The sequence below is a fragment of the Thunnus albacares genome, chromosome 2, assembly GCF_914725855.1.
Source record: "Thunnus albacares chromosome 2, fThuAlb1.1, whole genome shotgun sequence".
Taxonomy (NCBI): Eukaryota; Metazoa; Chordata; class Actinopteri; order Scombriformes; family Scombridae; genus Thunnus; species Thunnus albacares.
The window spans coordinates 1,835,900-1,863,222 of NC_058107.1; the positions used below are offsets into that span (position 1 = coordinate 1,835,900).

General features: G+C 40.5%; 1 protein-coding gene across 1 annotated transcript; it reads right to left on the minus strand.

Moving 5' to 3' along the window:
- Positions 1–559: 559 nt before the first annotated feature.
- On the minus strand, positions 560–24,684 carry LOC122989672 (olfactomedin-like protein 2A). Its single transcript, XM_044362699.1, has 8 exons — positions 24,391–24,684; positions 14,776–15,039; positions 13,476–13,583; positions 13,210–13,386; positions 11,911–12,157; positions 7,599–7,898; positions 7,203–7,388; positions 560–3,721 (listed from the first exon to the last, which is right to left on the minus strand). The coding sequence occupies exons 1-8, from the start codon at positions 24,457–24,459 to the stop codon at positions 3,117–3,119; spliced, it is 1,956 nt and encodes a 651-aa protein (XP_044218634.1). The 5' UTR covers positions 24,460–24,684; the 3' UTR covers positions 560–3,116.
- Positions 24,685–27,323: the final 2,639 nt, after the last annotated feature.

Genomic DNA, 27,323 nt, shown 5'->3' on the forward strand with positions numbered 1-27,323 from the left:
CTGGGACTGAGGTAGCATAGGTCATGTGAATTGTCAGTGTTCATCACCATGGCTAGCGTGGACATCATTGTTCCATTACAACATGTCAACATTTCGTGACAGAGTTCATGATTGGACACACCATTAGTGCTGCACTCATCAAACCTAGGGTCCTGCCTTACAGTCATTAATGAAGTTGATTATCTGGGTGTAAAAAAGAGCACTCTACACTGAGACCTTCTTTAAATAGAATTGAGGAATTGATTTTCTTAAATGAGGACCACATGCATGGACCCACCACACCCACCATTCAGCTCTTGGTTTATTTCAATATCTCCCTCCGGAGTTGCATGACTTGGAGTTTAAGCTTCCCCTTTTAGTGTATTTTGGGATGAGATCAGGCAAAGCAAAGCGACCTTTACCCCAGAACTAAACACAGCTCATGAGAGCTCTGTTAACCACAAATCAGAAGATCTGAGTCACTGGTCATCATCCGCTGAACACGGGTTGGGCAAGGCGGGTCCTGCAATCCCACGGCAAATATTTGGTCACTGCAGATTGATTTATAAGGCTCACAACAGACTTTCATAATGGAAATTTTATTTCATAGCACAGACACACGCACAGCTAGTTTCAAATGTTGTGTTATATTTCATGAGTATGTATAAAGACTTTGCAGTTGAACAAATTACTTTTTTTGCAATCAGCACGCCCTTTCAGAATAAACTCAACACACTCAAAACACTCCTGATAATTTGAAAATTCAAAATAATGTAGTTATGAATTATGAAAAGTGTGCAAGACCAAGGCAGCACTATACAGTGCTGTAAGAGTTATCTTATGTGTCTTAAAACTTACCATTTCCATTATGTGCCTCACACAGTACTGTCAGTCATTGTCAAAAATAAAAACATTTATGGTTTATGGTGTCCATTATTTAACATGGCACAGATAATGGTACAGTGCACATATTGTACAAGCATGACTGATCATGGTTGTTAATTTCCTTGGTTGTGAAAATGTACAACATATTCAATAACTGTGACAAATGTCAAGTGGTTATGCAAATGTTATGAACAATGACAAAAGCTGCATGCTTTCATACAACAACAAAAAATAGAAAAAAAGTTGTATGATATTAATTGTCAAATGAATTCATGTAAATATAAAAAAAAAATTAAGCTTAGAAACTTGTGTACATAGTTTTTTTTGGAGTTCATAGTATATTCAACACACCCCTCAGAACAACATCAACAGTAAAGAGACAGGAAGTATCATGAGGCCGGAATAATAAACAAAGCAGAAACATGATCAAAGTGCTTGGTGACAGGATGGAGTTGATGGGCAAGTGAAACAATAGCTGATAATTTAGTTTTACAAACATTTCTCAGAGATAGAACTATTCTGAAGGCAGAAATAATCTCATTGGTTGAGTTAAATGTCACGGGGAGGAGCCAAATGACATTAGCTTTGTAAAATGTTTGAAGCCCATTGAAAAGCAAAAGTTAAAACAGGAGGCATGAAAGATTAGAAGCCTGGCACGGTTGCTACTCACTGCAAAAATAAGAGATCTAGCCATGCAAAATGATTTAGACTAGCTAGTTAGGTAAGCTGACCTTGAAAGTTCAAACCAATTGACAACCACCATGGCTGAATACTGACGGCAATACAAATTAGATGCTGGCTTTGGTTACACTCTGACTGCATTGAACTGATTCCATTGAAAACTATTGGCTGATTGCCATCTGCTGTTTCATTCATGGTTTATAATCATCGGCTCACAGATCAGCTTCTCGGATATCTGCTGACTACTAACATCCAATCAAATTCCTTAAGTGTTAATTTAAACATTTGTTTTATTAAGATTTGATGTGTTTGTTTGGGGGCAATTAGTTCTCCCAGCAGAATCCTTGCTGCTTGTTTGACATTGTTTGAGAGCTTTCTCAAAATGCAGAACCTTTTACACCACATCTAACTGTCCCTGACTGAACTCCTCTCTTTTCTCTTTCCTCAATCTCTCTTGATCATTGCACCTCTTTACTATGTGTCTTAGAAGCAATTTTTAAAAGTATTTTTATAATATTTAACATATGTTTTAAGACAATACTCACATGTCCAAATGTATGTTTAAAGAGTTACTGGTTTCTGTAATCTTTCCTCCTGTCTATACTGGTTGTGAAGTGATTGTGTCCTAGTGGAACTCCACTGTAAGAAATGGGGGACAAAATCCTAATTCTGTGCAAAAGTGCATTCTAAAGTTCAGCCAAAGCTAAAATGAGGCTTCGGCAGTCTGAGTTAGCCAAATCAAGTGGGATTTTGTATGCCATCTTTTACAGTGTTGTTGCACTAGGAAGAGATCACTTCATGGCCAGTATGGACAAGAGGAATGATTACAGCAGCCAAAACCTCTTGCAACTTGCAGATAGCCCTGTAAGTACTGTGTTAAGATAGATTTGAAAAAATATAAACCAGTAAGAGATATGAGATAAAGAGATATTAAGGCTTATGTTGGGGAAGGAGTTATCTTAATTGACATGAGTTTATTGCTCTCAGTTGTTGTTGGTGCTGTTTTCTCATGCTTCTTTAGCTCCACACAGTCTCCCCACTCTTTGCCCAAATTTGGGTTGTCAGGCCTCAGTAACTGCCAAAACGGCATCTAGTTGTAAATCTAACATGCAAGAGTCAAATTCTCTCCCTTCAGAAACTAATGGGCCATATCACAAATCCAAGCTTTTTACAGTCCATCCCTTAAACTATTCAAGCTATCTGTTCGCTAGTTAGCCAGCCTGCTGACATTTCATGAATCAACATGTAAAGAAGTCTATATTAGCTCTGCCTGTTGAGCTTCAACTCAACCCGTAAGATTATTTCCACAGTTCTCTATCCATTCCATTGACATATTGTACAAACACATCCCAATACATGTTTGAGACATGTATGTTTGGTACACTGTGAGGTCAGGTGTTTGAATAGCATGCATTGGTACTGGAAGGCTGGTGTAGGTTCATCCTTTGTCTGGTTGAGACCAATATGGCCGCTTCTAGGCTGTCAAATACTGAGCATCATCTTTCTACTTAGGTGCCATACTGGCAGGCCTACTGTGAGATTACTGTATTTGTGGCACAAACTAGCTGTGCTCACTGGTCAGCAAAGTTTACCCGATATGTGAGCTGATGGCCATTGTCCCAGGCATACAAAACCTTCTCCTTAGGGTTGTAGTCAATCTGTGTGGTGAAGGAGTACTCATTGGTGAAGGGCAAGCGTGGGATGGCATCACTGTTGGTGTGGGTGTCATAAGCATAGTTCACCTCACCTTCCTTCTGGTTGTACACACTGACAGCGTACAAGACGCCACAGATGATGAAGCAGTTCCCGTACGAGTTCCTCTTGAGACGTGTCCTCCAGGTGGTTTCCTTTTTCAAGGACAGGTCTCCGGGATCCAGTTTACTGATGACGATCACCTCTTGCTGGTTGTAGTCGTAGTCCATTGAAGGGTAGATCACCCACAGGCCACTTTCATCCACTGCGAAGTCAATGTCTGAATGGCCCCGCCATTTCCAGGGGGTGGTGTCCTCGTAAACCACGTCATGCAGCAGTGTCCAGGCAGCCACGAATCGCATCCTCAGATCGTACTTGATGATGTTCTTGGTGAAGGCTCTGTTGTAGTAGAAGGCTCCATTGTAAACCACATGGCCTGTGCCTATCCAGTTGTAAGGCAGTTTGAAAAGGTTGCTCCAACGGCCTACAATAAACAAGAATATTACATTAGCTTTATAAATCATGAAGCATGGGTGAATACTCTTTTTATTTGCTAATGACTCATTCTGTTGCACAAAACAGAACATCGTGGAAGTGTCTACTATCACTGGTGGCTTCTACATTATGGCTCCAATAAATCCTTCTCATCACACCTCATCTCCAGTCAGTTCAGGATTTTCTGACTCCAGCACATAACCCCTGTAAAACCAGAACTTGTTGTTTTTACACTTTGGCTCTTGTACAGATTAAACATAATGAGATAGTTAATTAGGGAGCTTTAGAGGTGCTGGTAGGCAAATTTTATTTTTTTTTACATCTGGACAGAGCTGGACTAGCAGTTCCCCCTGTTTCCAGTCTTTATGCTAAGCTAAGCTAAGCTAAGCTTAGCTAAGCTAACTAACTGCTGGCTGTAGCTTCATATTAGCACAGACATGAGGCTAGTATTGATCTATTTACGGTATCTAACTCTCCACTAGAAAGCCAATATGCACATTTCCCAAAATGTTAAACTATTCTTTTTTAGGAGTACTGCTGATTTTGTTGATGGACACAGTAAAAAAAGGTATTGGTTCTTGTGTATTTATACAGGAGAAGCTGAGGCTTAGATTCAAATCTGATTTAATTCACAAAAATAGACTTGAGAGTTAACTTGGACTTCACTGCTATAATACTTGACTTGAGTGATCTGATAACATCCCATAGAATAAAAGAAGTAGGACAGCTATAGGTTAGTCTTGCATAGCTGCACACCATAAAGATTTAGGTCTCAGCTGTGTAAACACTATTAACACAACTTTGAAAGGCTCAAGCCTGAAAGACTGTCTTGCAATTTGCTTATGAGGCCTTGAGACCCAAAAAGTCTTCTCGACAGTCCTGATGGGCCAACTTGTGGTAAATTTAGCTTGTAAGAAAATCATTTTAATAAAGGTTGGTTTGGTCAACAGTCAGAATAAATAAATAGAATAAAATCTAGCAAGCTGTTCATTATTACGAAATAAAGTAAACTGCTTCAGGATGTTTTGCTGTGCTTATGAATGTATTATCCTTTACTTATTATGATTTGGATACATGTTGCTGTGTGTATGCTACGCTTGTATTGTGCCCATCATAGAGCCAATGACAATGTTTTTACAATACCAGACTGTGTACACACTGGCTTCATGTGACAGTGACACAGTTTGTTTAGGAGTTCACTCCTGAACAAACACGTTGTGTACTGTAGGTGTCATTTTCTTATCACATCCTATCGGCTATCCTAACCTTTCGACCTCAGGAAGTCTGATTTAGTTAATGATAATAAATGAAAAGCCCAGTAAAGGACAAAAACAATGCGCAGTAGAACACCGCCCACCACCCCCATCCCCGAGGCCAGCCCACACTCTTAATCCCTCTCTGCTGTGCCCAGTTCAAAGGAAAGGCCAGCGCACATGTCAGAGAACAGCAGGCATCACCGCCACTCACCAAGATACCTAGTCATCCGCACACAGCTGTGAGCTCACCGCACTGCAGGGCGCCTCACATGTAAGTGCATTTAGAAAGACCATTGTCCAAACACATCTAGATCAACAAGCCAAGTCCTTGGAGGGGAGATCATCTTAACTCTCTTAGAGAGTGTAATCCAATTCCTCAGTTGATTTGGATGTGGAAGGAGTTGATTTTCCCACCCACTGGAGCCATGAAACAACCAGGACCTGCATTCCACAGATCTCATCAGTCTCACAGAGCCCATTGGATAATCAAGATGAATCAATGTCAATAATGTTATTACAGAAAACAAAGCTACACATTAAAACATAGTAAGAATTAGACCAATATATTAGGGCAATATTTGCCTTCTAAGTTAAAGTAAAGTTATTGTATCAGTCAACTTCAAGGTCTCTGTAAAACATCTGTAAAAACTGAAATGAAACCCTGCCTAAAACAATACAGCACACTGTAAAAATGGCTGCATTTAAATGTTCAAAATAAATAAAATAAAATACTGGCATTAGTGCTCAAAAACTCATACTGCTCAAGCTGTCATTAAGGCTTTACAAACTTAAATCCTAGGCTAGCTAGCCCAGAGCTAGCTTAATGTAATTTCTCTCTTGCCTCTATCAACCCAGGCTAACAGTAAGCTTCTGGTTAAGGACAGATATGGTTGGACAGTAAATGTTCCATTGCTAAACCCTGGCCTGAGGGTGTTGTTCTAAGCAGATGAGATGGGGTACAGTATCATCAGTACATGTGAATCGACACCGTTTTGCTCTGTAAGGGTCAGACTAATGGATATCAGCTATACAGAGATACAGATGTTTATATAATCCTGTAAAGTATAGATGTGAAGGAGGGGGAGTTCACATTTGGACTGTTTAGCTATGGCTAGTAATAAGGTTATCCTTGACTTTTGACAAATGCAAAGTATCTGTATTTGATTCTCTGAAGGCCCCAATATACTCTACAAAGAAGAGTATGCAGTTCTCTTTGAAGCAGATTTGGTGTCTGCATAAGCTGCATGGTCATAAATTTGGAGCTGCAACACATCAACAAAACATCTGTATGTACCTGGGCATAGGGGTGGGCGATATGGCAAACACATCATATCACTTATCTTATCATGATTCTTTTTCATGTTGGTTTCTAAGACTGAATAGTACTGAAGAGTCAAGAAACTTTATTGTCTATCACATAATGATAGATATCCCTTGTTTAAGATCGATATTGGAAACCAAACTAACAATAAACCAAACAAACAGCTGAAAAGCAAACAGTTGATGTTGTGAAGAAGTGTTAGTGTGTTGTTTCGGAAAACTAGCAGGATGTGCACCATTAAGAAAAGGCTCCAACACAATACACCAGAGTTGACATCATGATGGCTTGCAGCATGACAGAGGTTAGTGCTATCAGTTAGCAGGTGAGCTAACCACTAAACAGTGGCGTTAACCTGTAGCCCAGCTGTTGCTTAACATGACGTGCAGCAGGTGAGCTTCTTAGCAGGACATTAAAACTGCTGTAGATTTCACCAGCGGATTAGAGATGTGGTACGAGGCACTCGCCATGTCAGTGCTTTTACCTGTTAGCCTCCTGCTAGCAGACTACACTCCGTCATGGAGCTGAACTGATGTGCACTGTAGCACAATACTAATGATCTCTCTGTAAAGGCAGATTGTGTAGACGTTTTAATCATTCATGATCTAATATCATCATATCACACACCCCTACTTGGGCATCACCTGGCTAGATAATATAAATTATGTAACGCAGACTCTATTCGAATGCTATGTAAATGCAGGATAGATAATTTACACTTCATACTATGAGCCCAAGTGTAAAAAGGTCAGTATGCTACAAACAAAGTGCCTGTTGGATTGTCTAAGCACCTATAATCTCTCAGACATCAGAGGTGAGGGGATTTACGTCCGACAGTCTTTGCAATGTGTAGTGTAATGTGTAGCATAACATGAAAAGACCAAACGGAAGCACACCTTGTTTAAAGTTTTCCAGGTTCCGGAACTCTACCAGGTTGTTGCCGTAGTAATAGTTAGTGACGTAGATCTTGGAGTCTTTGGCCAGGGGATCCTTCATCCAGGCCCCCTCATTGCGCCCATAACTGTGCTGCTTCTCTGGCTTCTCAATGGATGCCAGAGTCCCTTCACAGTTGAGTATCTTCCCTGGAAGAAACATGCAAAACATTCAACAAGTTCGCCTGGGAAAGAATGAATTGCATTAATGTGGGCTTAAATCAATTTCACACTACATTTCTACATTTCTTGGCAAAGTGAACCGACATGCTTATCTGCTGCTATATTGGCCTCTGTCACTGCAGTCACAACCTGAAATAGAACACCGAGTGTATTCACAGGGGCATATTTAGCACGTACCTGCTCTGTGAAGAATAGGCCGACTGTTGTTGTTGGAGTTGTCCAGCAGCAGCACAATGGTTGGAGCTGGTCTCTCAGTAGCTGCTGAACTTTGAGTGGTGACAGTAGTGGGTGCAGTAGTGGTGGTAGTGGTAGTGGCGGAAGTTGTGGTTGTGGTGCTTTTGGTGGTAGTGGTGGTGGAAGCTGCAGTGGTGGGTTCAGCCGCAGCACCCTCCACGGTTTCCAGAACCATCTCAGCCCCTCCGTCCTCAGACCGGCTTTCCGTGACATGATGGACTGTGTACGATTTGGCAGAGTGATCTGGTAGAGAGGAGAGGAAGTGGTGAGTCAGGACAGGAGATAAAACAAGTAGGAATCTAAAACTCTACAGAGCTAGTTTATATTCAAAATAAAGCAGATGGCCAAATCAGGTCAGACAGACCCGAGGCTGAGGGGTGGTGAGAGAGAGTAATACTGTTAGCTTTTTATAGCTGTAAACAACCTGCTCCTTGTTCTTGTTATAGATGGTTATATAAGGCAACTGTGACAGAGTAGTGAGAAGGAACATTATCTCTAAACCTTCCTTCATCTGTCTTTTATAAAGGGGTTTTAAACCTTTTCATCACTGTACTGAACATATAGTATGTGTCTTCTTGACAGTAGGAGACATATAATAGTCTGCTGTGTTCCAGAGCTTCACATCAAAGACAGCACATTAGCGATGCAGCACAGAGAGAATACCAACTTCCTCCCTCTCTCTTCTCTGAAGTTCTTTCTCCTCTTTCTGTCCTAACTCAGCCTCTTCTGCTGTCTACTGGTTTCTTAATAGAGCATACAGAGTAGCTTTTAACAAAAATTGGGAGCAAGTTTGTAAAAACTACAATGAAACATGCTTCAGAAACTTCTAAAAAAGCTGGAACCCAAAATGATTGCATGATATCTATGGTTTTCAAAGGAGAGTGTTAAGACCTCAGCATCAAAAACTATGACAACAAATATTCTTTGACAACCTTTTTTCACAATACAAAAGAAACTTAACGAAACCATGACAAAATATATTCAGACTTTCATCGGTTAATGAAACTAAATGATAATGTGAAAGAGGGACAAACGGACAAAAAAAAGTCTAGTATAAAGTCTTATTCAATGACCTGCGTGCATCTGCACAATCACATATTGTATCCTTGAGTATCCTTCACTGCTCAAAACTATCTCTTCTTCAGAAGTTGATTTAGCTGCTCAATGTGTTGCACTAATAAGCAGCATAACGTTAGCGGTTATTTGAAAGAGAAAAACTAAATGCGTCTGCAATCCTGCTGAAAATTAGATAAGAAGCGGCAACAAAACAGCCGGGACAAACTACAAAAACAGCCAAGCCTGCACACCGACATTTACAAAAACGTCTGACAGTTTTTGTAACTTCCCAAGACAAACAATCTGTCAGTCAAACCCATTTTCAACAGTGATTGTGTGTGAAGGTGTGATAGTAGACAGTGTTTGAACTTCTCTCTCAAGCTCCATTTTCTCATTATTCACACAACTACATCCATTCCTAGTGCACTTTTTGTATATACAGTTGAATGCAACACGATGAATGCATCTGTACCATTCATTGAATCTAATTCTCTAATGACAGCAGGCTTTTTGCCCTGCTGTGGTCATTTGAAAAACACTTTAGCCTTTAGACATGATTGACTGTATGAACTAGTTCATTTGAAGCACACTTGAGCCTTTAGATGATGGTCTAAATACTTTTTCAAGGACTCCGAACACAATCACGTAAAACACTGAATCCTGATCATCTTTTGGAAAATCTGTATTATTTCCCTTCAAAAACATGTATTGGTCAAACTCTTGTTTCTTCCTTTCTAGATTCTGGCTTCAAGAGTCACTTGTGGCCTTTCATAAAAAAGACAGCTGGCTGAATCAAAGTTACTCTTAGGAGAGAGAGGCTGCTCTCCTTCTGTCTTCATACACTGATGTCCTGTGCTGCCAGACAGATGTGGGGAGATTACAGCAGTGCTGCATAAGCAGTGCATCTTCCTGACACGCATGCTCTGAACATATGGCCCTGATGAAGGCTGCAACACAGATAATATTCTGACAAGGTTTTATAATAATAAATTAAAGGATGTTTCAGAAAGCAATTATGGCTTTTGAGATATCTAAGTTTTAAATGGCACCTGGAATTAAATGTAAAACAAACCAAATTACAGACACAAGTCAATCAAAAACATCCTATCTCTGGTTGAGCATAACAAATGACTGGAATGAGGTGGAGAGTACATGAAAGAGGACATGGGCTAATTGTTAACTTATGTGACCATCTGTGTTTAGTAATGCAGATGCTGTGCACATTGTGCTCTTTTAATTATTTTAATAAAGATCAAAGACCCCTTTATAATATTTTGTTACTGTGATGCAGATATTTTGATACTTTTTAAGGGACCATGTCAGTGCGTTTGCCGTCCATATGTCCAATCCTTTATACTTGGCATCACTGCTGACAATTTTTACAGTCATCTTCTTTTATTGTCGTCATAGCTACATTCTGGCTGCACGATAATGCAGCTCAGACATTAAAAAAAATGTATTTACACTTGTTGCTTCATTGTCATGCAATGTCAATGTAACATTTTCAAATGTGAGACTTGCAAAGACCTCTCTATTGGCTACAAATACCTTAATCTCAATGTTACAGTGGCAATAGCCTTGAAAGCAGTTATTTAAAATGAGATTCTGAGTTGTAGCGATTCAAGTTTGCAGGCTTGGAAAATGAGTGTAGGCGATGAATGAGTGTTTAACATTTTGCTCTCCTTCCATAACTTCTGAGTAGTAGTGGAAAGTAACTAGGTACATTTATGGAAGTGATGTACTTAGTATTTCAATTTAATGTTCAATAACACTCCATTTCAGAGGGAAATATTGTTGTGATTGTAATGTTTTGGCTCCTACTAACCCCTCTCCTAATTTGATTAAACACAACTATATTTAGGAAATCGTACCATGTGAGCACAATATAAACTGGAATATTACAGCTATTTAAATTTGATTTTTCCACAAGGCACCGTTACAAGACAAGTTCAAAAATGACCCAGTAGTGCACATGACCCGCCTTAGTTTATGTTGTATTTTAGTGGTGCAAATTTGCCTGACAAATTGTCACATTGTCCAGTTGGGAATCCAGCCTTGACTTTTATAGATCAAACTGCCAACAGTATATAAAGTAGTTTTACTTGTAATGTATTTTTACAATGTGATTACCACTTTTATTTTTACTTCTTTTCAAGAAAAATAGTGCTTCTTCCCATGTGGAGCTGTTGTAACTGTGGTTATACTTGGCAGCTCCCAGTAAAAATGTGAGTAACTATAACTGAGTTTGAAATGGGGCATTGTAGGAAAAAGCATGGAGGTGCTTCTACCTTCCCAAGATGAATAAAGGTTTTTTATAAAAAAAGGTATCCTGCTCTTTGCTAGAGATTATGGAAATTCTGCCAAATGGTTTCAGTGATTTCACAAGGGTGGCTGGGCTCGCTGAGGTTCACATACATGGCAGAACACACGGTCTGACAGCGTCATGTGCGTGTGCCCTGTGCAAACGCAGCATGCCTATTCACTCAACTAGACTTAAAGAGGATTGGAAGGAGTCAGGAAATGTTTTCTCTGCATTGGTCAGGGTCCCCACACATTGTTGTGAGGAGTGACGCTGAGGCATGTCATGGGCATGGCAGCGCTCCATTGAGACAGCATTCCATCAGCTCCATGTATTTTGTCAATGAAAGATTTGGATTTCCTGCTCGCTGAATGCGCACCAGCAATCCAATCCCGCGCTGACTAGACCAGCTTTGCTAGAAACAACACCAGCATAAATCTTGTATTGAGGGGATCTTGTGTGCCACACAGCGATAGATTCTCTGTTTTATTGCCTTGCGCTTAAGTGTAAAGTTTGCACGCAATTACTGCCTTATCCCTCACTTGTGGAAAAACAACAATCTCAGGAAAACTTTATACTGTCCCCTAATGGAAACTAAATCTGTCTAACAAAGAAAGATGTGTTTACGAGACATGCAAACCCACGGCTGCTGGGCTGATCCTGATCCAGCAAAGTGTCATGAGAGGTCAGATTAGATTGCTGAAGAAACTAATTTGGATCATTTTCAACACCCACAGTGGATCACACACACACACACAGATGATCGCACACAGATGGGAGTGCAAACTCAGCTGAAGCGCGAGCACAGTGTTTGCTTTAGCTCTGAGAGGGTGGCTTTCTATGAACACAGCACTTCTGGGAGAGTATACAGAGTCTCCCTGCCAAGCTGAAAACCCTCACCTCCTCTGTGCTCATCCTCGTCGGTCTTGGCAGCTTTGTAGTATGTGATGCCCCTCACGACGCCGGGCTGGTGGCCAACCACTTTGGCTTTGGCTGTAGGGTCAGGCTTGACCGCCTTTCCAGGTTTAATGACCTCTTTCTTGGGCTTTACAACCTTTTCTTTGGGCGGTTTGGGAGGGGGTTTGGATGCAGGGCCCTTTTTGTTGGTTAGTTTTACAGTCTCCTTGGTTTTCTCATCATTCGTACCCTGTGAACATTAACATTTGGGTTATGTCAGCACACTTGGAAACATTGGGAAGCAGGTGTGTTTTATATGTTTAATGTACTTGAAAGCGAATGTTGGCTTTGTGAAGCTTCTATGTGCAATATTGTTAAAATTGACATGTGCTATCCCTATTGTCAGTGTTTCACAGTGTGTTAACAGAAAACAAACAGTATATAATCATACAAATGATGCATAGAATCTACTATACCACTAAAAGTACTACTACTGACACTATTACTATTACACTATTACTGACACTGCTCCAAAAGCATCACTGCACTAGCAGTACCAAGTCCATTTCCAAACAGTTTTGAGATGAAGTTCATCACTAGTACGAGCGGCTCCTTTCACATACACATTTGATCCATTGTAAATCATATTGATTAGAGCATCTTCAAAGAATTTTGCATTGCTGACAGTGCAGCAGGCTATCCAGTCTATGAGAGCAGCAGCAATGCTAGTAAAAAATAACAAAGACCTGTAGGCTAGACCGGGGAAGCAAGTAGTAAAGCCCTGAGGAACAGTAATACTTGTAATGTACTGCTAATATTACTACTATTACTACTAGTACAACTACTTGCACCACTACTACAAGTGCAACAATACTACAAATTAACTTATAATGTGTGATATTTTCAATGTGTCACAGTTGAGCCAAGAATGCTAACAGTGTATCTATAAGTTTTTTGGTAACACTTTATTACTCCTATTTAGCATTTAAAAGCAGGATATAAACAGTTCAAAAATGGTTCATAATAACACACTATAATGCAATTATAAGCAGATATGAGGATCTTTTAAATGTTGATTAATGCACAGTATTTGTCATCAATTATAACTGCTATGAAGACATATTTTCTATTTTTACTGTATTTAACATTAAGTTAATAACTCCTGTGGGCACTTATTACAAATACATTAATAATATCTGCTAACAACTACATTGTTGTATGTTATAAACCATTTATTAATTGTTTGTGTACTGCTTATAAATGCTAATCAGGGGGATTTAAATTGACGGTGTCCATTCTAACCTGTGCTTTGTTCTCAGAAGAGTCTTTCTGAAGCAGCTGCAGACTGAGGCTGGAGATCTCCTTCTTGATGCTCATCATAATGTTGGAGTAGTTCTCATATCTCTTAAATTGGTTGGTGAGGCTCGTCATGCTGTCCCGGACAAATTCATTCTCTCGTGTGAGATTTGTCTTGATTGTCTGCAAGATAAAAATCATAACGTGTTTCCAGCCAATGCTTTGAATATAATGATATGAGGACATACACTGCTATGTGTTTTTGAGCCTACCTCTTCGAGGGTGTTCATCTGAGACACCACCTTGTTGATGTAGGAGTGGACTTTCATAAGATCCATACTGTAAAGGGTTCCCTCGAGGAGGTCCACCATAGATTGGAGCTGGTTGTTCATGCAGTAAAAGGAGGAGAAACTGGCATTATTCACTGTCTCCTGAACCCAAAACTGACAGCTTTATGTGACTCTGTTCAGCTGAGTAGGACGCAGCAATAGCCTAAGTGCCCTCCCAAAACATTTGCTTTGATTACCACTATTGACAGCCACACTCTCAGCTCTCAGTCTGGGGTTCATTCAGAGTCCACCTCAATCATTTTACACCTTTCCTTCAGAGATTTATTGGGTTAATCTATAGTTTTAAAGTGGAGTCAGATCAAACATCTGGTACAGCCTTTTCTCTCATATGGTACATAGCGTGCTTCTACTGCCTGTGAAAAATGAAAGTGTGCTTTAGGTATGTGCAGAGGTGTGCTGACGTGTTCAAAAGATGTTAGATGACATGCAACTCATCTTTTATGCTTTAAAGCTGGAGGGACAAAACAGGTATATTGTCTTGAAATAACAAATTACCACTGCTAGTAAAGCTTTCAGAACAGCAAAATCCTAAATGTCTTTTTCTGTCTGACACTTGTGTATTATGAGCTGATATAAACAATGCTGCCTCTAGAGGCTGCTAGTGGGGCTTCTGAGAATTTGTCTTGATCAAAATGTCATCACATCTGGTGTAAAATAAACAGTTTCAGAGGAGACACGTTGATGAATCAGTGATAGTGATGAATATACTTTCAATTATGTATTTAAAAATGTGACTGATCATTAATTTAAAGCTTTTATTTGTAAGCTTTGAAGTTTTCTGACTTTGGTAACTCCTTGTGGTCTAATGTGTTGAAACCGGCACACAAACTATACAAATTTAAAGGACCAGTGTGTAGGATTTAGTGTAGGAGACGCTACGGTGGCTGCAAAATGCATGAAAAACATGAAAGACCCTCTCTAGAGCCAGTGTTTGGGTGTCCATTCTGGGCTACTGTAGAAACATGATATAAAGGCTCATTCTAAGGTAACAAAAACACAACAATTCTTATTTTCAGGTGATTATACACTAGTTAAAACATTCTTATGAATATTATATTCCATTTCTGCCAAGTCCATTCCACTAGATGCCACTAAACTCTACACGCAGCATCTTCAACCTGGAATTTAATAATTTTTCTACACACAAAAATTGATCAGAAGAAATTTAAAGTTGCTGTATTCACATAAATACATATAGCGGCTTTAAGTTTAATCTCCTCACCTTAAGTAACTCAGGGGCCTGTTTCTTCAGCTTCTCCATCTTCCACTCATTCTCACAGGGGTTGAGGGAGGACGGCGGGGCCGTGCACGAGCACTTGCAGTCAGATCCGGAGCTGACGGTTTCTACCGTGTAGAAGTCCTCCACACGTACGCTGCCGCTCCGCAGCCGCAGGCAGGCGTCCTTGCTTAGAGGGCGCATGATGCATTTACAGCGGCAATCTGAGCCCTCTGATGTCATCCTGACAGGCTCTGTCTCGCCAAAGATCTGGAAGAGAGAGTGTGAATTAGTAGAAATCCAAACAGAAAAAGGTATTTTGTGTCCTTTTTTTGTCATGTCACTATAATCTTCCCTTCAATTTCGCACCTAAGTGTCTCTTAGATGCATGAAGTGGAAATGTTTCTTTATTGTGGCACAATTCTAAACAAGAAGCGTCATAGCTAAACAAGAATTTATCATACTTGGATGTCAATGACATGGATTGCACTGTATATTTATCCAACCCCATAAATTTGGCAGTTTTTGAAGGTATATGTTGAGCTGTGCTGTTCCTTCTCCCAGCAGCTGTCCCAGTCATCTATTCCATTAGTCTAACCCCTGCTGGACTTCTATGAATAATAAATCCATGTTTTATTGTAGGGAAACAAAAGCAAGGGAAAGGAAAGTGATCCTGAGAAATAACCACATGTTTCCCTATTTTGAATGTTAGCTGGTGTGACTCAGAGGAAAGCCTCAGAGACAAACATAACTCATAAGGATTCTGCATCACCAGCTGGCCTTTGGCTGCCATGTATGATGACAGAGCTTTGGCAGGCCATGGTCATAGCTTACTTAAAAAACAGGAAGCAATGCACGGCAGCTCCAGCAGACATTCCACACAGTTCCTATGTGGGATGAGCGCACGCTGGCATCCAGAGGAGACATCTTTCACGCAAGCATTCAACTGCACAGATTTATTGCATGTTTGATGAAATGTTCAGGTGGTGATGGTGAGTTGGCAGAGTGTTTTGTGCTGAGAGCTCTGTGAATTTCTCAACTTCACCCATAAAAATGAATTCCTTTTTCAGTTAAAGGCGTGCTAGTTCAAGAGACCTTAACTGAAACCTCATCACTAGCCTACACTTGTAAATTAGTTTTGCTACTAACTCTGTGTCCTCTCATGTGGCCCTTTATGGCTGCCTTGTTGTTAGCTGATCTGAATAACGGACATATCGACATATAGAACTGGAATTCGTGATGACTTTTGAGATTAGACACAGCACAGTCACACTACTCACACATATGGTTGGTGCATACGTTGCTATAGCTACGGCTAACATCTGCACAGCTGCTACATTGGCTGTTTGGGGCAAATAAACACGGACTGCAAAAATATTCCAGTTAAGTTAGCTTCATGTTCCATCTGGCTGGTATTGTTCATCTTGGTGTTGAATATCTATTGGGAAGGCCTGCACCGATGTAGAAATTCAAGTAAATATTACATGTAAATGAGAGTAGAGATAATGTGAGTAGTTATCTGTTGTTCTATTTGCATTGCTTTTTGTCCTATTAGCAGCCACACCAAAGGATGGCCATAAAAGTCATTTGGTTTGTTGTTGGTCCATCTGCCCTTCTAACAAACTCTTTGTTCTAGACAAGCTATCTCGAAAACCATTACAGTACAGTAGCTGGATGTCCGTAATATTCGCTGTGGATATTCATTAGGTTAAATTCCCATTTGATTGCAAGAAATATGTAAATCTAACCCACAGACTAAATGCAAACCAACAGTACACATACATGCTCTAGAAAAAGGATGAACCCTTTCCATGTTGCACACTCCAGGAGCTTTTGACTGGCCACCCTGAAAACTAAATGTTAAATTCATAAACCAGTAGGCAGACTGCAACAAAACTTGGTCACCATATTTATGCTGCACCCCCTTGGAGGCACCATATTTTAAGGGTTCAATAGTATCCTCTGGTGTGCACACTGACTGAAAAGATGGGTCAAACAGAACAGATATTTTACATTTTCCATTACATTTTCATAGTACTAACAAAGCATTTTGTCTAAATTCCACATGCAAATACTTCATCTATGTTGCACATCACCATGTTCTATTTCTCCCTGGCCATCATTCTTGTTTTCAGTCCATGTGATGCACCTCACTAACAGAGAGCTCTTCTCCCATCATTTAGAGTCCAGATTCTTGGATTGTTGGAGGAGGTTTGGGCTGTCATCTCTTCCTGGTGAGATTTAGGGGTCTTTATAAACCACAGGACAGGCACACATGTGGTATCACTTTTATCAGGAATAGAGCTCAGATTCTTCATTAATGAGCTGTGGTCCTATCATCATATGACTGCAGTATGAAGGTAGGACTCCAAGTATATGATGAAAACATTAGTAGAAAGTGGGGCCAAACATTTACTGAGGTCCCAGATAGGATGGATAGGAATGCACCTTACCAACCAATCTTTTTGCAATAGTGCTTTTTCATGCAGACATTTTGCCTTGTCATAGGTGAGTAAAATATTTCACTGAAAGAACTGCGTTGAGTATCAAAATATCAGCTGTAAGCTGTAAGGAAATTTAGGGATTTGGAGGCACTATTAGGTAAGATAACAAAGTCATGGAGGAAATCTTCTGGAAATCGTCTCTTTGCAAAAGTATCTGAAAAAGTACAGAAGAGTACTTCTGCTCCTGATCTGACTAGCAGATGTAAGTAAAACGCAATATCAGTTTTTCAACAATGATAGAATTGCTGTCATTTATAATGAAGCAACAATGTCTTTACAGTAGCACAGCAGTTGGTATAGTGTCAGTAAATTGGGCTATATGTTGTTTTACACAGCCAGCCTACAATTAAAGGGGAACCCTGTGGACACATTTGGGGCAATTTAGAATTACTCAGAATATCTGTGAAACAGGTGTATAATGTCTTCTGTGGCTCTGGGGGAGCTTTGTTAAGCCCAAAAAATAAGTCTGTAATCAGGCTTATCCCAGCTTTGGCTTGGAGACTACAAATGTACAACAGAAAGCCTGCATTACAAAGTGGGGACATGGAATAAGAAAGATGTAGGCATTTACGAGGCATGACGGGTCTAATCAGAGGTTGCTATTGGTTGCAATATTGGAACAATTGAGTGTTTAGAGCTTGATCTATACTCGGGACTAAAAGTCAGGCTTTTTTCAGCTTCTGCTGCTCTAATTTTGACCAAAAATCTGTTTCTTGTGAGTCAGCCAACTTTAAAGAAGTGCAATACTAAATTGCTGAAGTATTAAATATGATTTGAATATGACAATAAATGATAATTGATAGGGAAAATGGATTCATTTCATGTTATCATTTATATAAAGTGTTTTTTGAATGCTGTTTGCTAGTTACAATTTTGGATGTCTTTTGGCAGTGCAGCAGCAGATTTAGTGAAGGTTAGGGGGTGGAGTGGAAGTGGTAGTGGGGGCTCATTAGTGAAGGAATGCAGGCTGAGTGATGGGGGAAGATGTGGAGTGGGGCTGCTTTCCCCCCCCATTACTGCAGACATACTGGGGGGCGTCTGATACGGGGCAGGACTCCTGTGTGCGGAGCCGGGCCAATCCTGACACATGTCAAGCGAAAAGGCAGCAGGTTGACAAATGCTACAGCCACATGAAAACAGAGTGGATTAGCAGATTAAACTTCTTTAGCGGAGGCTATGCGCACGGCCCTGCTGAGCTGCATTGTTCAACCCCAGTCAAACACTAACTGCTCCATAGCAACACCAGCTTAAATTGCTTTAAGTTGGAGAAGTCAGAGAAATTCCAACCAGATTTACTTTAGTACTTCATGTTTTGTCGAGTCAACAAAGCCTAAAATATTACCTTGCAGCCTTTACTGAGGAACCATTTGGCAATAGCTTATCATGAAGAATCTGAATCATTCTGCCAATCAGAGCAGCTGCCTTCTCCTTCTGTCAAATCATATGTGCTGGTATGCCTAACTAACCGTCCAGCATTTCATGCCAAGCTGACCTACCAGCATGAGAACAGGCAACGCAATTAAGAGTGCTAATAATTAAGAGTACCGGGTATTTAATGCATGCTTTGAACTTTGAGTCTTTGGCTTTGACCTCTCAAGTGCAGTCAAGTTTCAGGTCAAAAAGAACAGGGCTCAAACATGAACTCATGTCTGCACAATGGGAGGAAAAGACCCTGCACGCCGCAGAGAGCTCTATTAGATCAAGCGCTGCAGCCTGTAACAGCTAACACACCCTGACAGTGATGAAGTGAAACCCCAATTGGTTGCTAAAAACACAAGATGTGTTACACAATGGCTGGTGCGTTTGAAAGCCTCTGCTGGCCTCGGAGTTGAAGTCAACTGATGTGTCAGTTGTGCTGGCCTGTTGTATCTGCAGCCATGTTCATGTAAATAAGGATATCCTCTGCTTTCAGTTCTTTGCCAGCTGGTAATCAGTGAGGGAACTGTATGGTGAAAATGTCATCAGGCAGTGCAGGTATCCTGTAGCAAAGCTCAAATGTTCAGCTGCATGTTCCAGTCTTCTTTAAACTCAAGTGATTCCTGTTATGACCTGCAGCTAAAACAACCTCCCCGCATGTTACTTTTTAAACTATTTTCCCACAAAAGCCACCATGAATACCAATTCTAATCAGTCTTAAGCCCATCAAGCCTTTAAAGGATGGAATATCCCTTTAAAATCCACATCATCTCCTGTCAAGGGCACTCAAGACCAAAACCGGGGTCCACATTCCAGTCCAAAGAGTCTGCCTGATTTTTTAATCTAATTAGCTGTGCTTATGATAAACAGTCTTACTGTGCCACCGTAAAGACTAACGTGGTACAAAGGGGGAATTCTATCAAAGCCTTTAGTCTGGAGATGAACCGTGAGGTCGGTGGACCAGACTCCAAGCAAAAACATCGGCATTAGCACCGGGATGTTAATTAGCTGAGCACAAAGTGTATCAAGCACTCGCTGCTTTTGGGGGTACACATCGACATTCCTGCTGGGTCTGTTTATGTGTCCAGAAAGGCTCTAAACTTTTCACTCATCACAGCCCATCAGGACATTCAGATTAATGAGACACTGAAATATATGGGCTGAATGACTTCATGAGTTACTTACGTGAAGGTTCCTCCCTTGCCATTGCAACATAAATTAACTCTGGTAAACCGTTCAACTGGGTTTTTGCACATTTACAAAATTTATTCCCTTATTTCATTGCAATCATGCATAAAGGGATACTTCCCTAATTACTGGTGTATGTCTGGTGACCTCAACTATGACTGGAATGACAGATGTTGCCAATGTCTTGTCCCCAGATGATTTGGTACAACAGATGTTAAAGGGACGTTAAAAAACTGCAGAGTTTATCACTGCTCAGTGAAAGATATCGTGCTCAGTGACAGGACAATTAATTAAGCAAATATTAAATGTTTCAAACCAAAAATGCAGACTTTATTGTGTAATCTACAAGAACAACCACCAACAGAGATGACAGTTGATATAATAGTGCAGATGCTAATCAATCAATCAATGTGTGTTTGAGTTATGAGAAGAGAAAAGCTCGCACTGATACAACATAAGCACAGAGTTATTTGTCAGTGCAGCTATGTTAGCTAATCTACATAACTGTATGACCTACATCCATACCACAGGCATTGAATTTTAAAAAATGTGAGCCTGTTTGTAATATAGTCGGCCACTTCTCTACAGGATTTACTAACCCTGCTGCCAGAAAACAATGTTAATATTGGATGATTCTACAAAACCCTGGATTACACCCAATGCCCATGTTGCCTAGCTTTCTACAGTATCTGCACATGGCAACTACTGCATGGTGAAGATTAGGGAAAGATTGTGGTTATGGCAAATAAACTATGAAGAGATCTGTTTGTTTGAATTTTACATGTCAACAGAATACAACCGGACACAAGGGCCCACTGATCTGTAAAAGGTCAAGGTCCACAGGGAGATGCAGTCTGAGAGAGATTCTACATACAGTACTATAGATTGTACAAGACTGAGGACATATACTGCAGACAGAGACAAGCTACATTTGAAACTTATCTGTGTTCATAAATCTTGCTCACAAGGATTTAAGGGATCTGCATAGAGGAAGAAAAGCACCCAAACTATGTGAATGAAGACATGGAAGTCTGAGAAAAAGGCCAAGCATGCTTTGAAACGCACAAATCTGGATTGTAAATGTGTAATCTGTAATAAAAACAGGGTTGATTTGTGATGGCTTGTGCTAAGAACCAGGAAACTTGTCATGCAAATTGAACCAGTTCTCTTTTGCTTATCCCTATTATTTATCTATTATTATATTAGTATTATAGATTATATTTGTTATAAAGCACACACATTGGTCTTGGCATTCAGTCAGACTCATTTAACAGTGGAGCTGTTAATTCATTAATGCATTGTTCAGGAAAATGTATGGATGTAAGAAAGCCTAAAATATATGTATGCAGTAATCCATATTCAGCATTTCATACCAAAGCCAAGCAATGTCAGACCCGTATTAAACCCTGGTCACGCGCAGGGTCGTGAACCCAGGTCGAATGTCAAATGTTCACCCATTCACACCAAACACCAAAAAGTTGTTCCCGGATCATTGCCTCAGTGTGAAAGAGGTATTAGTCTTCCTCGTTTCCAGCAGCTTGCAGCTTTGTTTTAACCACAAACACAGAGACATGACTTTCTGCAGGCTGATGATGTTGACACTTCATCAAGCCCCATGTGACATCCCCAATTAAATGAAGTCTTGTTGACATAACATTGCATGACAAAACCTCATTTCATGCACATTGTGGCACTCATCTAACGCAGCGGGGCACATTACAGAATCTGTAAATCCATGCATATTTAATCTGTCTGAGTGCCATGCTGCAGACTGCTGTTTCACTGAGGCAGACTGAGCATCCCGGTCTGCTGTCTCCTTCTCTCTAGCCCCCCGTTGACCTTGCACTGATTGTCCTCGGGTTTGTTTACAACCAAAACACGAAGCAGGTGCACGCACTGGTTCCCACGCCACCCTGCGTGCCCTCCATGCCCTCCTCTGAGAGGGCTTTGTCTCTTGTTAATACCAGTGCCACCAGTCTGGCTACAGACAGTATGACTGGTCATCTACAGAGACATAAGAGTGAACTTAAAAGAGTGTTGATGTAGAGTGAAAAACACAACTGACAAGAGATCATTACTACACTGGAAGCAAAAGATCACATCAGCTGATTCTAATCTCATCTCATCAATATGTATAGTTTATTTGGATATGTGTGTAGTTTTAGTGAAAAACGATGATGAAAATGCTTTTCGAACTGCACAATAATGCAATTTGGGACAAAAATAGAATAATTATGATTTTAGGGAATGCTTTCATTGGAATGAATATCAGTAAAATGTGTCATCTTTTGGTCCGTTCACTTCAGATACATATCTATCTGAATCAGCAATCAGATATCACTCATACACTGTTTATCATGGTCTGGCTCCCTGTGTTTCTTGTTGGCTCCCTGTTCGTTCTCTCTCTCTCTCTGTCTGTGTGTGTCTGTCTGGGCGTGGTGCTCCGTTTCCCTCCTGCTGCCAATCAACTGGCACGTTGCGTCCCATCCACTCATCAAGCTCCTGCAGTAGATATACACCTCGGCTCTACACTCCAGTCTTGGCCAGACTGTTCAGTTCACCAATGTGGTACTAATGTTCTTAGTCAGTATATCTCTTGTGTTTGCCTAAAACTCTGTTTGACTCTGTGTTTTCCTGTGTCTCAGGTTCATTACCCATCTGTGGTCTTTGTCTGCCTGCCTCGCCCAGCATCCAGCCGACAGCTCGGCTCTCTCTGCCTGACCCGCTCCGCTGTTATTTCGGCTCAGCTCTCTACAACTTCTCAATAAAACTGCATCTGAACTGTTGCAAGCTGTGTGCCTGAGTCCTGCTTTTTGGATCCAAACTTACCTCACACTGTTGCAGACTAATTATGATTTACTTCATAAAGTTTTCATAAAATAATTTCTATTCTGTTGGTTTCATTTATTTGTAAAGGACCAATATCAACACTGAATATGAATGTTATCATTTGATCTTCTGTAGTCCTCTGGCAGGTCACAATAAAAACATACACAGTGTGACAGGACAAAATAAACAGAACAATATTAACCACTACATTACATCACACACAGTATTTTTTATATTTTATGTTTTATGTGTATAAGTGTTCCACCTCACATCTGCTATTATAACCAGTACTATTACTACTAGTATTAAAAATACTACTACAACCACTATTACTATTAATACTTGTACTGACACTACTGCATCTGTGCAATAGTGTTACTAGACTGTTACTAGATGTTGATTACATGGCCACAGGTACAGTGTTCAGACAGCTGAACATCACATTCACTTGTGACAGCCTCCACCTCCACCATCCTCTTCTGTTTTCAGGCGTTCCACCAGATGTTGGAACCTGGCTGCAGGGATCCCGTTCAGCCACAAGAACATTGGAGAGGTCCAACACGTGCATGTTGGATCTCTCTGCATTCCACTTCATCCCAAAGGTGTTGGATGTTAAGTTCTTCCACACCAAACGGGGAAAAAACATTTTTTTTTTATGCTGGCTTTGTGCACGGATGCATTTATCATGTTGGAACAGGACAGAGCCAAACACAAACTGCTGCCACAAAGTTGGAACAACACTCTTGTTTATAACATTATTGTAAGATTTCCCTCAAAAAACAGTATGTGGACGGGGCTGTCCTCATCCCTTTGGCCCTATAGTGTACAAACACTGTTCCTACTATACATGCTACCACATGCTTGTACTATTACGGCTGTTATTAATATTGCTTTTACAATGTTACTACTTGAATGCTGCCATGAATACTACTACCACCTCGTATCACTACTACTCCTACATGGGGGCTTTACTCTTCACTGACCTACATTATTTGGCCTCTCCCATTGTATCCAGAGTAGGCAGTTGTTGACAGTCACACACCATACTTGGACATACTTGAAGAAGACCTTCTGGTGTTCATATCTGTAATGTGTACTTGTCGTCTGTCAGCGTCTGTGTGTGTGTGTGTGCATATGCATGAGTGTGTGTGTGTGTGTGTAGAGCTGGATTAGGCTGAGGGAGAGTGAGGGGTTACCGGAGTCCAGCAGCTGTACAAACAAGGGCAGCCAGATATTACTGTTGCCCCACTGAGTGCCATCTCTCCCACACTCTGCTGGCAGCATGCCTCCACACACACACACACTGGAGGTATCATTACATAAACCAATTGTTACTCGTGTCACACTGTAAGCCCTCATTGGGAGGTGACACAACCTGAACCATCTGCCGACAAAAGACAGACAATTTAAAGGTCTGGCTTGGGGGAAAATGTTGGGTAGGCCTATTGGTCAGGTCACTTATTTGTCTGAGGCAGAGGCACCATGACATGGGACATGCTGCAGGTAAGAGGTGAGATATAGAGTGGGATATTATTATGACAGCAACTTGATTAAACATTGAACATTACTGACTCTGAACAGTCCATTAACACGTTTGGGATTTATTTCAATACAGTAACACAGTGCAATCATGTGTAGAAATCCTTGGAAATACAGTGAAAAGCCTCCTTATGTGTCTTCTTACCTTGCTCTGTGAAGACGCATCCTTACACAAAACCAGCAGGCAGGCAAACAAGTTCGTGTATCTCCACATTTTCTCTCCTGAGCGTCTGGGCGTGAAGTTCAGAAATCCAAAAACAACACTCACTGCATTCAGTCCAGAAGATGTAGCCTGGTATCGCGCCTACTTTAGCTCCATTTCCACTTTACACAGGAAGGATCATACAGTGTGTGTCCGTCTGTATGGATGTGTGAGCTGTGCTGTGCGTCCTGCCTGCACCGCGCGCTCTGTCCTCAGCCAGGAGCAGAGTGCGCATCATCTGTCATCCGCTGTCCTTACTGATGGGAGGGGTTTACACACACACACACACACACACACACACACACACACACACCGTACATGTGTATGTAGTCTGCACAGCTCGACGGGGTTTTATAATAATATTGATACTAATGATAATAATATGAATCATCATAATAATAAAATGATGTTGTATTTTAAACACTTCAGTGCACATAACGTCCCGTACTGAATATTGTCACTATCTGACTTTATAAGTGGTCATGAAAAGATTCCATCGTTTGATGTGAGCAGCGCACTTACTCCAAACTCTTATGTCAAATCTGAAGGGCTTTTGGCGCCATCAGCTGGTCAAGTATTACTTTGCAACTCCAAATCCAGATCCCAGTCTTACCTGGGACCAGCAGTGGAGGTAGCATTGAAATCCTTTGCTCAAGTAAAAGTACTAATACAGCGATGTAAAAATACTCCATTACAAGTAAAAGTCCTGCATGAAAAGTCCTACTGAAGTAAAAGTACATAAGTATTATGAGCTTGATGTAGTTAAAGTATTGCAGTAAAAGTACATAAGTATTATGAGCTTGATGTAGTTAAAGTATTGCAGTAAAAGTAGTGGTTTGGTCCCTCTGACTGATATATTATTATATATGACATCATTAGATTATTAATAGTGAAGCATCAGTGTTAGAGCAGCATGTTACTGTTGTAGCTGCTGGAGGTGGAGCTAGTTTACACTACTTTATATACAGTTAGCTAGTTTAGTCAAGTGGTTCCCAACCTAGGGGTCGGGGCCCCTCCAAAGGGTCAGCAGATAAATCTGAGGGGTGGTGAGATGATTAATGGGAGAGGAAAGAAGAAAAAACAAAGTTCTGATACACAAATCTGTTTTCAGTTTTTAGACTTTTTCTCTAATCTTTGATTTTTGCTGAAATATTGGATCATTTGAACATTTATTGAAATGAAAGCATGTGAGAAGTTTAGAGGGAAAAATCACTATTTGGTGGAGCTGTTAACAACTCATAGACATGTGAAATGTGACCCCGACTACACACTGCTTTTTGTAAGACGTCAAAAGCCAAAAAGGTTGGAAACCACTGGTTTCATCTTTAACAATGTGTTGTATTTTAAAAGCTTGTTATATTATCCATTGTGTCAAATCTTCATCTGAAAAGTAACTAAAGCTGTCAAATAAATGTAGTGGAGTAGAAAGTACAATATTTCCCTCTGAAATGTAGAAACTAGCATCACATGGAAATACTCAAGTAAAGTACAAGTACCTCAAAACTGTATCTACATACAGTACTTGAGTAAATGTACTTAGTTACTTTGCACCTCTGGGGACCAGTCATGGCTTGAGACTGGACCTCGACGCTCTTATAACACAGAACTTCAGCAAACACAGTAGATTCAGTAGAAACAATGCTGAACAAATCACAAAATACATGTGCAAGGATAAACTACATAGTCTGATCTTCCAAGCACTAACAGGAATAAGGGCTCAAATAGGACACACTGATGAAGACATGTAGGGAATAATAATAATATTCATCATAATAATAATAACCTTCATATAGAACTTTTCAAAAATAAATGGACAACATACTGAAGCCAAGACTTGAGAGCAGATAAACAACACTCACGGGACACATAAAATACATATTAAATAATTAAATCATAGGAAGAAATATGTAAATACAAACTATGAATAAATAAACTTAACACTAGTGTAAATGAAAAGCCAATCTATAACAATGAGAGATTGGGGGCACTGAGCTGCTCCAGAGCTGTGGACCCCTGACCACAAACGCCCTGCGACCCTCCGTCTCCCACTGGGACCTGGGGACAGCCGACAACAACTGCTCAGCAGACCTCAGCCGGAGTGTAGGGAGAGAGAAAGTCAGCAAAAAAAAATAGTGGCAATAAAAGTCCATGGCTGGATTAACCACTGCTGGTGGCCCCTATAAATTCCCCATTTCTCCCAGAATCTGTTCTTAAATAAATCTGGTCCCAAGCTACAGCTGTGTGGTAATTTGATTAAATATGTTTATGAATGTGCATCATTTAAAGACAAAACTGAAATAATGAACGTAAAACTAGAAAACAGTTCATAAAGCACACAGCGGTCTATTACCAAACAAATGCTCAATGACATTAGCACAAACCAGCTGACACACAGTAAACTTGGAGCTTTTGGGGCCCCTGGAGTTCCTGGGGCCCGGGGCAGTTGTCTGCTTTGCCTGGTGGCAAATTCATCCCTGTGGGAAAGAGCTGGAGGTACACGGTCAGGCAACAGAGACATCTGCTGGACAGTAAGAGAAAAACAGCAGGAAACCTCATCCCACACATCAACATATAATATGAAGATTAATATCTTCCAAAATAATTCATAGTATCTCTGGTAGGCTAAACTCAATCATAAGCTGATTTTTTGTTCTTCATATTTTAGTTTCCTATGGAAAACATCAAATTAGCAGCACTGTGTCTGAAAGAAACTGTACTTGGTTTGTCTTACAGACTTGTTGCATATAGTGAATTGGTGTAATCTGGGTTATTTTTAAGCATTTTTTCAATCATACTACCCAACACTTAAAATCAACATGACGTACCAGATGTTTTCTGGCTACCTCAGAGTAAGAATTGTGGATATCATAACAGGC